This window comes from Pogona vitticeps, chromosome 3 (genome assembly GCF_051106095.1).
Source record: "Pogona vitticeps strain Pit_001003342236 chromosome 3, PviZW2.1, whole genome shotgun sequence".
NCBI lineage: Eukaryota > Metazoa > Chordata > Lepidosauria > Squamata > Agamidae > Pogona > Pogona vitticeps.
Window position 1 is genome coordinate 16,466,403 of NC_135785.1, and position 12,705 is coordinate 16,479,107.

At 41.4% G+C, this 12,705-nt stretch overlaps 1 protein-coding gene across 2 annotated transcripts in view; it reads right to left on the reverse strand.

The window, feature by feature from the left end:
- Positions 1–12,705, reverse strand: part of TMEM212 (transmembrane protein 212) — a 40,165-nt gene that overhangs the window by 5,852 nt on the left and 21,608 nt on the right. The window contains exons 2-3 of one of the 2 annotated variants that reach the window (XM_072996196.2): positions 11,825–11,884; positions 8,787–9,110 (exon numbers count right to left, since the gene is read on the reverse strand). In XM_072996196.2, the coding sequence (XP_072852297.2) occupies positions 8,787–9,110; positions 11,825–11,884 (384 nt within the window). Of the gene's footprint in view, positions 1–1,975; positions 9,111–11,824; positions 11,885–12,705 lie in introns of those variants that run through there. The other variant, XM_078389653.1, reaches the window with a different exon arrangement.

Here is a 12,705-nt window from a genome sequence, read left to right on the forward strand (position 1 = left end):
GATCCCATACCTTTCCCATCTGTTGCTATCAACTGCATGCAGTCCCTTGCACACCAGTCTCTGAGTGAGGTTCAGAGAAGAGGCGAGGACTGACGGATGTGAATTAGAAGGAACCCACAGGTTCTGGGATTTCCTGTAGAATAGCGGTTGTTGTTGTTTAGTCGTTAAGTTCTGTCTGACTCTTTGTGACCCCATGGACCAGAGCACACCAGGCCCTCCTGTCTTCCACTGCCTCCCGGAGTTGTGTCAAATTCATGTTGGTCCCTTCAATGACCCTGTCCAACCATCTCGTCCTCTGTTGTCCCCTTCTCCTCTTGCCCTCACACTTTCCCAACATCAGGGTCTTTTCCAGGGAGTCTTCTCTTCTCACGAGATGGCCAAAGTATTGGAGCCTCAGCTTCAGTATCTGTCCTTCCAGTGAGCACTCAGGGTTGATTTCCTTCAAAATGGAAGAATAGTGGTAGGCAATCTCAATTCTTCCAGACCTTTAGGGGCTGCAGAGTTCCCGCCAGACAACGGTGAAACTAATTGGAAGGTCACTTCCAATTTAAAAAATGTTTTAACAAGAACATTGTATGTTTGGCAGTGGGTTTGGATTTGCTAAAAGCAGTGTTTTTCCCTCTCTGGGGGCTACAGAAACCGCCAGGGGCCTGTGGCTCACAGCCAACGTGATTCCTAACACAAGAGGCTGCTAAGATAATGGCAAGATAGTGTAATTGGGAGTGAACAGTAGGAGAGGGGTAGGTAAAAGAACACAGGGAGAGCAGCAATGAGAAGAACCAGAGATGGGAAGGGGGTTCCTCTCTCTTTTCTTGGTAGTCACAGATGGGCTACATATATTGTTTCTTCTCAATCATACATGATCTGTCCTCATCTTTTGCTATAGTATTTCCTCCTTGCCCATATGTACATGGGGTACGTATAAATCTCTGCATTTTTTCATCTACGGGTAGAAACAGACTCTAAAGAGAAGTTGAAATCCTGAAGAACAACAATAAAAATGACACTAACTAATTTGCAAAGCATGGGCGGGGGTGAGAAAAGCTTGTCCTATGCACTCAGATGCTTTCTGCTATTAAGGAATTATCTCTTCCAATGATGGATTATCTGTAACATTTGCTTTTTCCTACATCTGTGCCAAAAAAAGTCTAACTAAAATGACAAAAGGGCTGGAGCAATTGTCTTGTGACAAAATGTTATAATTTGTAAGCTTTATAGTTTAGAAAACAGTTACCCTAAAGGTGAAGGTGGTAGTGTATATGACTACCCTGGCTGAGGGATTCTGGGTACTGTAGTCCAAAAAAGTAACATTTCCAAGCTCTAAGTAGACATTATGAGCAAGTAGGTAAAGTGCCACCCCCCTTGCATGATACTATGATGTGGGGTCATCTAATAAAACCCAATAAAATGGGAATACGCACAGATACAGTAAAAATGACTTCACACAGTGTCATTCGCTACCACAGATGCAATGATAGCTGCCAACTTGGGAAAAAGGATTAGACAAATTCACAGAGACAAAGGTTATTTATTTATTTATTTATTTATTGGACTTATATACCACCCCATAGCGCTACAAGCACTCTCCGGGTGGTTTACAATTTTTAATTATACAGGCTACACATTGCCCCCCCAGCAAGCTGGGTACTCATTTTACCGACCTCGGAAGGATGGAAGGCTGAGTCAACCTTGAGCTGGCTACCTGGGATTTGAACCCCAGGTCGTGAGCACAATTTTAGCTGCAGTACAGCATTTTAACCACTGCGCCACAAGGTTACCCCTAGCTGACTATAGTCATGACTGTCATGTATTATTTCGAGCATCAGAGGTATTAGGTCCCAACTGCTGGGAAAGTACGAACAGAAAGACAAATCCAGAAGGATCTTGTTTTAAAGAAGTCCTGCTTGAAGGCTTCTTGAAGGCAGCCAGTTGGCTGCTGTGTGGGCAGAGAGCCTCTTGCCCTGATCTAGCATGGCTGTGTTTATATCTCATGCTACGCTCTTTGCCTTTGTCAGCAGAGTGTGTGGGCAGCTGTGTTTAGTAGTCATCTCAGCCTTCTGAAATATCAGAGTGCTCCTGTCACAGGGTAGCTTTCTTTGACCCTTTGCAAACTGATGATATCCAGACTTCTTATTTAGAAAAGCTAGAAAAACAATTAAAACTGTTCAAGAAATACTAGATTAGAGCTTGGATAAGTTCCTTGTTGGACTATTACACTCAGTAATAATATCAGCTGAGGGATTCTGGGAAATGTAGTCCGAAACCTCAATGTCCCCATGTTAAAATTGATTTGCTCATGTGGGACAGCATTGTTTACGCTTTTTAGTTCCTGGAGGCTTGCCAGGATAAAGTTTGAAAAAAAAAATCCTGAGCTCTCTCTTGCTGTGTTGAGTAAGTCTTTCCCGCAACCTCCTTCCAATAATTAAATGAAAACAAGCTGGATGGTTACATTTCACGGAGGAGGAAGCACTTAGGGAGGGGGGGGGAGAGAAAAAGGTGGTCAGCACAAAGGCAGCTGGACCATGTCTGGGGTCAGTGCCTCTGGACTTTTCCTCCTGCTCCAAGGGCTTCAAGAATGCAGACAATGCCGCTACACGTTTGAGTTTGGCACTTAAATATACAGGGTCACTAAATAAATCCTCATTGGAGGACTGGCACATGTCCAGGCAGCTCCATTAAGTTTACGGAAGAAAACAGAACACTTTAGAAGAGCTCTTAAGAACCTAAGCATTAGGGTCACGTAGAAGTCGTTGTGACTGAGCTGACGGAAGTCTTCTCATGCCTTAAATCAAGAGATCTTTCAGGTGATCCAGCTCTGTGCGCACCCATGAGCATTTGGAAACTGGGTGCACCAAACTCCCACAAAGTAGAAATTGTAAGGACTGTTTGGTCACATTTCCGGCTGCTGAACTAAACTGCACATTGTTGCATGTGCAGCAGGACCAGAGAAGTTATAATTAATTTCTATGCCCCCATGTTGGCTAAAAGGGCCCCCTGAGATAGCTCAAAGGTAAAATTTTACAGGTAAATTTTAAATGCATAACATGATCTTTTGCTCATCGTTTTCTAGTAGGAATAATTTACGTAGTTGTAAATAAAGGAAGAGAGACTGCAAAATTAATGCTGCAGATCTCAAAAACATCAAGTTTTCCACGTGAGGGCCGTTGACTTCAGCACCCAGTATCTGCACACCCTATTCTATCCCAAATTGTTCAGATAAAACTATTTATGTCAAAGTCTATTCTGCATAGCTACGGCCCTAGCAAAATTGAGAGATGTGGTACTGCAGGCTGTCATTAGGAATTTGCAAGAAGATATGGGTGGATGTAGTCAAGGGAACCAAGAAAGAATAAATTAAAGAAGAGAAACTCCCACATAAGTTTATCTGTTCACTTAGGTCAGGATCAAAGGGCTTGTTTTGTTGCACAAGAAGTGGCCTTGTGAAGAGGCCCATTTCAGTCCTTGTATCTAGGCTCTGGAATTGTCACTTGACTGCCTGTTTCGCTCCGTAATGACTCAGTAGTTAGACAGTTGGTAAAACACCCTGGGCCATACCCTGTCGTTCCATCAGGACAGCACAATGCTTGGCCAGATCTTCGTTGGTGGAGATCATGGAGCAGACTTGTTCACAACAATAAAGGTAAAGGTTCCCCTTGACATTTAGTCCAGTCATGTCCGACTCTAGAGGGTGGTGCCCATCCTCATCTCCAAGCCGTAGAGCCAGCGTTTGTCCGAAGACAGTTTCCGTGGTCACGTGGCCAGCACAACTAGATGCAGAACGCCATTACCTTCCCACCGTGGTGGTACCTATTTATCTACTTGCATTTTTATTTGCTTTCAAACTGCTAGGTTGGCAGGAGCTGAGACAAGCGATGGGAGCTCACTCCGTCACGTGGATTCGATCTTACAACTGCTGGTCTTCTGACCTTGCAGCCCAGAGGCTTCTGCGGTTTAACCCACAGTGCCACCATGTCTCTATGTTCACAACAATAGGGCAGCTGCAAAGAAGCATGGGAGGCCTCCTCCTTGTGCAAGCTCAAGAAATGGTGGTCTGCTCATACAGCAGCTGTTGAAACACTCAAAAGGATTGCTTTTAAAAAATCCCTATTTAATTTGGGATTAGCCTTTTTTGAATGTTTGTAAAAATGGGCAAATATGTGACACATGCGTAAGACCAGATGAATTCGATGGGAAATCATGTTTTGGGGAGTGGCAGGGAGTTATTACTCTTCCACCAGGGGTCCATTAATTTCAACGCAGATGTGGAATCAACTCAAATTGATTCCCCCTATGTAAAGGCCTCTGTCCACATTAATCAGCCATTTGCCCCTGCTGTTGTGTTAATAGGGGAGCAAGGTGGGTATGAAGCCTGGGCACCAGGTAGCTGACAGGAGCCCCCTGCTGCTTGCTCACTTGCCCAAATCCTCTTGCAGACTCTCCAACAGGATTTTGCCTTTTGTTATACATGAAGATGGCTCTTTGAGATCAGTGGTAAGTGAATACACTCTTAGATCTCTCCAGGCCCTTACAAATGGACTCATCTAAAAGCATGAGCAGGAGACAATTCTAGCCCCACCCTCTACTTCTTTGAGCAAGGAAAGACGGAAGAGGTGACGCTCTGCTTCTTGGGGGAAAAACAAGATTCCGGATATTTTTAGGATTCCCCAGTTATGTGGACATAGGGGGACTCCACATGCAGCAAATGCTTTCTTCTCCAGACATTCTGTATGCCCATAAAAATAAGGAAAAACAAAGGCGGAGCTACAACTTGCCCTGCTGAGTCTTTCAAATTAACCAATTTTTTTTGAATGTCTGAATAGTGCAATCTTACCTACTGCATGTTATGCCATGCTATGCATTGTTTATTGTTTATTGCTACCTTGTTTGCAATTTTTTAAATATTCTGATATGACTAAAATTGCAATCTCACAGACAGAGGTCTTTACTCAAAAGTGGGTGCTCCTATAGTTTACAACATATATGGTACTGCATCCTTAATTGGTGTTTTATAATTTGGTTTTATAATTTTGCTAGACTACTACAAATCTTTGCAATAACCATAAACTAAACACCTTAAGTTATATAAAATCTGCTGTGCTGTTAACTGGTCTCGCCTCATTTCCAGATATATTATATACTGTTTTTCATTATGCAATCTTTTTTTGCTTTAGTCCAAAAATCAAAATAAAGGTAAAGGTAAAAAAAAAAAGAAGGAAAGGAACGTGAAGATAAATGTTTTGAATACAGTTAGTAAAAAAATAATTGTTCCCACTGAGTACTGTATAGTTCTTCACATTATTATTTTTATCCAGTGCTATCATCTGAATATTATGTTTATTTGTGAGAAGCAGTATAATCTGCCTTTTCATAATTGCTAAAATCCTATTGTAGTTCATGTAAGCTTTGCATAATTTGCATAGCTAATTTCAATTAACTGACAAGGTGCTGGGGCACATCTCAGCTGTGCAACAGGGCCTGTAACCAGATACACAACCCAGAGATACACAACCGAGAGGTCCCTTTTCAATTAGCCACAAATAGCTGCAACAAGTTACACAAAGCTTATGTGAATACCACTAGGATTCTGGCCAATGTATGCAGATGTGGATGGAAAGAGTTCAGCACCTGGGAAATGATGATGGAAACCCATAGGCTCTTGCACAAGTAATTGTGATGGAACATGGAGAAGGCATAACAAGGCAGAAGCAAAGGGAAAGATTGAGAATCTCCTTTCTTTTCCTCTCGTCCCCCCCTCTTTTCTCCTAAATTTAATCTCAAGGTGAAAACATATGCCAGGCCTGTGATGATTTACATGAAAATTACATAGGAAAGGGAAGCAGAATGTTAGGGTAGGACTTTTGGGAAATGACAGCTAAGCATGACAGAGAAAAGCTGAAGGGAAGAGAAAGAAAGAAAGAAAGAAAGAAAGAAAGAAAGAAAGAAAGAAAGAAAGAAAGAAAGAAAGAAAAGGCAGAAATGGGCTAGAGTGGGGCAGAAACGCTTTGTCTGGGGATTACAATATTCTTCTCAGGATCACAAAAACCCTGCTATTTCCATAAGTTTCATATTTGCATTCCTCCTCACACTCATAAGGAACACTTGTAGAAATTATCACAGGCCTCCTACAAGGCTTGTTGAGTTGCAGGGATATAGTTTATCCTTCAGACATTCTTTAGCTGAGCATTATCACAAGACTTCCATGGAAATGGTTTGTTTCTTTGGTGTGTTTGTCAGTGTGCTATCAGTGTCCTGTTAGCTTAATCTTCAACAAGTGTTTACATTTTTCCTCATTTGAACCACCACAAAGGAACTGCAGGCCTATCGCTCGGACGCTGAAGCATAACATAACATGCGTCGGAGTAACATCTTCTGATGCCTGAACTAAAAAAGCCAGAGCAGATGTTCTCGGAGGCCACCCCTTTGAGTCAATCACCCTGTTGAAGCAAGGGCTTCAGCCGAGGTTAAGTGAAGTGCAAACCCTTCATTACTGGGTTGATTTTCTCTTGCAAGCTGAGACAGCACCAGTTCAGTAACATGCTCCAGGGAGCCCAGTGTTAACCTCTGCTCTCGGCATTCTGGTGTCAGGCCATGGAAGGAGTTAACTCCATTCATGGCATTTGCTCCGTAGGTTGTGTAATGAAATGCTACTGCTTTAACCCTTACGGCAATTGACAAAGAGAAGGATCAATGAGAATTCTGAGCTTGCCTCAACAAGAGGCGCAAAGCAACACAGCCTGTGCATTAGTGTTGGAAAAATTCAGCAGATCTCTTGAGGACTATTGCTCAGTGGTATAGTACATGTTCTCTATGCTAAAGGTCCAAAGTTCAACCCTTACCAATTCCAGAGAATTCCAGCTCCCAAGAATCTGGGCCAGCACAGCTAGCGGTGAAGGCTTTTAGGGGTTTTCGTCCAAGAACATCTGAGGACCCAAGGTTGGGAACCACTGGCCTAAATGAACCAGTGCTCTCTCTTAATGTATTCATTGTAGAAGTTTAAAGGGAAATATATGGTGGCACGCAACCTATTACGTATGCCTGCTGCTGAAACAATTGCTGTAAACCTTGGTGAATTGGTGCAAGATAGAGAGTTTGCACAAGGCATCTGCTGTTTTGTGTGCTAAGTTGCTGTGCAACAACAGATATCTATACTCTTTTCTTGTGTCATTTCTCCAATGAATTGTTTGCCAATTGCATTATTCTGCTGCGTATCACTAATAGGATTTTTGCCTAAGTAACCGTATCATGCGTAGAATATCTGACCCCAACAGAATACAAGCCCAACACTAATTTCCTAGCTGTTTTCCCCCCTAGTGGGCTCAGGATGATTCCTGGATATTGTTTAAGTAGTTGGGAAGCACAGTTAAAGGAAAGGTTTAATATTCCCCACCCACCCAGTCCTCATGTTCTATCATTCGCTTCTTTCCTCCCTGCTTTATATAAATGTGGCACAGTGTGATTTAGGGATGGACTTCCATCTTGTCTAGTTGGGCTGTAGCAGGCAGTGCCCAGAATCCTCTTGACAAATGTGCAGAGTAACAGCCTTGGGGGCAGAATGTTTTGTGATTGCTCCAGCAATCTCCAGCTTGCCATTACGCAAGCCAGAGATCACTTCCTAAAAAACAACAAGGCTTACGTATGTGCAAGGGGTGGTGGTGGTAAAGACATTCTTGAACAACTGGCGCAAAGAGAGAACTGCACATGTAATGAGCCATTGCATGACTAGAAAAAAAAAACATCCAGTCTTTGGGCCATTGTATTTTAGCGGTCGTGCGACCCCACAGAGTTCTTAGTCTTTCAAGCACCTGATCATATGCTGTTTAGAAATCAAAACATTCATTCATGTGAGACTCTAAATGTACTGTCCCAATATACTTAAGCTCCGTGCTTGGTTTCAAACATAGGAACTGTTCCACTGATGTGCATCTTCCAGGGCTGTCGAATAGGTTAAAGAGGTGCTGAAATCCTACCGCTGGGCCCAGAAGCATTCGCGGAAAAGATCAAGGTGCTTGATCTTGAAGAGTCAGTTAAGGTCTGCTCTAATGAGACTAATGAGGAAGAGAAAAGGTAGGAACAATATAAATGAAAAACATGGAAGATATAAAAAAACCTGTCTGGATTGCCAACTGTTCCTCCTCATTTTAAACACCCATCTCTTTAATTAATTGAATTTTCATCTGCCACATGTAAGACAAACCTGAGAAATATCATGTTCTTATTAATATTAGGACTTCCTAACATCTTTCTAATCTGGTATCTGATCATGTTTAATGTACTGTGGTGGGTTTAACTATAGATTTATTTATTTATTTATTTATTTATTTATTGGACTTATATACCGCCCCATAGCGCTACAAGCACTCTCCGGGCGGTTTACAATTTTTAATTATACAGGCTACACATTGCACCCCCCAGCAAGCTGGGTACTCATTTTACTGCAGCCACCAAGGAATCTTGGAGAGGTTGGTTCTTTCTGGAGAGTCAACCCAGGTGTGTTTCCCCTACAGCAGAAAATTAACCCCTGGGCTTTTCTGGAAACATGGCTACCCACACCTGTTTAGCAGATAGCAGATTTACTGCTGGGACAAAAGTACAAGAGAGCAATTATATAGTATTCTTTTAAAAAAATAGTTTAACCAAATGGAAGGAAGGAAGGAAGGAAGGAAGGAAGGAAGGAAGGAAGGAAGGAAGGAAGGAAGGAAGGAAGGAAGGAAGGACAATGCAAAACTTCATCATGCATTTATGCACTGAACTTAGCAATGACTTTCCTGGCAGCCATTAATACTCACATTAAGGTGTCCAAAGTAGAAAAACCTTGCTGTCAGTTTGACCACTGTAGCCAGAGATGCACAGAATATGGTGACGCCAGAGCAAAAATCTACTATGTGTAGGGCCAGATGATACCATTCATAGTTCGATGGATCTTTGCAGGCAGTAGCAAACTTGCCGTAAGGGAAAGGGAAAACAATGGCATAACCAAGGTAGTTTGTACCCGAAACCCCAGCAAAAGAGTAGTAGCAATAAGGTCCAAGCAGGATGGAGGCAATAGCAATAGCACTTTGAACTGGGGAGATGATTATATTTAATACGGCAAAGGCGAAACCAGCTTCCCACTAGAATTGAAACAGAAAATTACTGTCACTGATGGCAGTCAAATGATGAAAACCCTATCGACAAACAATATATTTCTAACTGTGTCCATTGGAAATGAACAACCTTTCTCTTGTATTCGGAATTTTAAAACTTCCCATTGCTTTTATTCTAAATATGCTATATACAGATTTTGGTAAGTTATTTACAAACTGAAATAAAAGTCTGCCCATTTGCAGTAGCCAAAGTGAATAGGTACGGCCACACCTAACGCGGAGAGGGCAATATTTATTTCTTTACTCATGAATTTAAGAGCCTTTTATATTCTCTTTCACCTCCCCCCCCCCCGTAAGTTGAAAGCAACTTGCATTTAAAAAACTAATAGCTAAAACAATAAAATAATCAAGCAAAGTGTGTCCATTTAAAAACAACTGTGTCAAAAATTCACCAAAAATCAAGGGTAACAAGTACAATGCTAACCATAACAGTGAGAATGTTAACAGTCTGGAAAATAATGGCAGGGAAACAAACAGATCTTTATTTGAACCTAGAAACACAGAACATTGGGAGCTTGCCCAGTTTCGAAGTGGAAATACGTAGTTGCAGAAGGCAGGCAACATCCCAGGGAAGGGATGTTCAACACACCTGCCATGTTTTATTTATTGAATTTGAGGACTTAGCAAAAAGAGAATGAGTATGGATCTATATCCAGACTTTAGGATTAAGTATTCAAGCAGGTGGGTCTGGACCTCACATCTTTTTTTCTTTAAAATCTCAAGTTCTTCCCATGGAGAAAACTGGAAATTTACCGCAGGTATGTTTATTAAAGAAGCAACAACAACTTGTATTTGTTATGTAATACTTGTCAATGCTTTTATAATTTTGATTGACTGTTTCTGGTATTTTTGAACAACAACAACAAAAACAAAATACAGAGATCTGGCAATCAAAACATCTCACTCGTGGATAAAACGCACTTCAGTGGTTCTCGTGATCATCGGGGCTTTGGCAACAATATCAAGAAATTTAACACAGTGTTATAAACAGTTGCAGATCTCAGAAATCACACCATCAGTGTGTGATTACAAAAAAGGGCAGTACAGTACTAGGAACAGTGTACATATTGTGCCGATATTTAACAGATACTTAGGTTTTTGGCATAAACTTTTATCTATTATATAATACCAGTCAATGTTTTTATCATTTTGATTGACTGTGTTTGGTGTTTTTGAATAATAATGTTCTCTTATTGCTAATGCCAGTAAAGGTAATACTGTATTAAGAGGGCATTCAGAAATCTGTGACTATACTATAATCTACACTATAATTTCATTTTAAATCAGAGCTTTGTAGTCTTTGAGAGAGGAGAAGAATACTTCTCCTTTGTCATGTTACTCTTCAGTTTCCTTACATGAACCGCCCTTCTCTTAGACAGAGTGAATCAATTGTGACAGCAGGCTGGCACAGGTAGTCCATCCCTTTCTGCCCTGCATACCCAAAGCTAGCCCATTGTCCACAAAACAAGTGGAAAATGGTGTTGACTGCCATCATCTTAAATCCTCCAACGGCAGAGCTGGAAGGGACTATATGGATCCTCAAGCCCCTGTCTAAGAGGCATAGCATGGAATGAAACTCCCAACCTCTGGCTCCACAATCAGAGACCCCAAACCATGGAATTATCCAGCAGTTACACCTGATCTTTTTTCTCAATTTGAAAGCTAAGCATGATGAGGCCTGGTTAGTACTTGGACAGGAAATACCACGTGTCTTCAGGTAAGGCTGGGGGGGGGGAATCTGCTTTGAAACTCTGAAGAGCTGCTGCCAGCCAGAGCTGAAAATATTGGGTTAAATGGACCGAGAGTGTAGCTCCATAGACACCAGCTTCCTCTGTACCTTCACTAGCAGTGATGTAAGATTTCATTGCCAGTCCAAGAGTACAAGGAATTGGAAGCATGCTGTCTTGTCCTTTGCCCAACCAAGCTCTGGCCCCTTGGAAAGTAGTGGAAGGGGGCAAGAGGCAAGAAGCAGCAGCACCAGGGGGCTCCTGGTGGGGAATATGGTTCCTGTTGTCACGTGGGCCTTGACAAAGGCCCTGTGAGGCTGCCCTCCTCATTCCAGGCCTGGACTGGTACCTCCAAGGAGGTCATGAGAATATTTCCAACACTGCTCTTTGTTTTTTAAAATCTTATGGGACATAGTAGGGGAATCTGGCTTTATTTCAGCTGTGAATCTCATTTTGTGCTGTTGCGTGAGCAGAATAACAGGCAGAAATAAAGAGTGGGATGTGTCATGTCGTGGAGAAAAAACATTTTAAAAATGTCAGATGCTTATTACTATTATTTTTTTTCCACAGAAAAGGTTATGTGGCCAAACCCAAAATGCAAAAATCCTGCAAGGCTCATGTTTTGAAGATGAGGGTCCTATTTATGCATTTACCATGTATCAAAGAAACAGAAAAACAACTTCTTACAAATTCCACCATTTGGATGGGTTTTATAGGTTTTAATAGTGTTCCCTTCCTTCAAGACAGGAAATATCTTTGGATCCTGCTTGGTCTTATAAATCTGTTAGAATGTTTTAAATTGTGCCTGTTCTGAGCCCTGTATTCTTTATCTGATCCTTAGCTTGTGGTAGGAAAAAAATGTGCTTTTTCTTTTTCTAGGGTCTATGTCTGGATTAAGACCACTTGCCTACTGCCTAGAATATGACACTGTATAAAATAACCAGATAAATTTACCAGGTATGTCTGGGTCCATTGTTTTTCAGCCAGAGCAATGAGTACACCTGTAATAACAGCCTGTAGACAGAAGGGAAAACATATGGTTACATGCCATAAAGTCAGTGATGTTAAGAGTCCTTTGTTCCATCTGAAGTATTTTGCAACAGACATCTTTAGAAACTACCACAGAAGGAAACAAATCCACTAATGTCAGAAGATATTTGGGTACAGGCAAGCACAGGATCTGGCACAAGATTCTGCAGGCAAAGATATTTAGAAAACAGACTGGAATCTATCAGACCTCAGTAACAAATTAGCCTACTTCTGTGCATGGGTAACAGAAGTGTGCTGATTTGTAACTGAGGTCAGCTAGATCCCAGACAATTAAAAATAACAATAAGATACTGGCTCTTATTTAATATAATAGGAAGACAGATTGAAATAGATGGTTCATAATAAAAAATGCAGGAATATGTGGGATCTGTAATGACCAGTGCTTGGAAGTTACTTGTTAAATCTTATGGGTTCCAAACTGTCATGTATTTGTTTTTCCAAGAAAGTATGAATTAAACTTAAGGGATAACTAAAGGTCTGGTTGCAGTTTAACTTTAAAGTAATATTTAGAATTGGAGGGCTATGACTTCATAAAACTGGGTTTGGTGTTGTATTGCCTTATTTCATTCATTATTTGCTCGGACCTCTTGACATACTTCTGGAGGGGCAATGCCAGCCAAATAACTGATTTTTTAAATAGACTAGGTTTCAGGCAGCCGATACTAATCCTGCATGATTCATCAACAGCTACACCCACTTTTTTGGTATGTGCCGATTTATACCACAAGGCGCTAGCATATTCTGCTGTGGAGTGGCACACAACAAAGCTGTTGTTATTGTTTGTG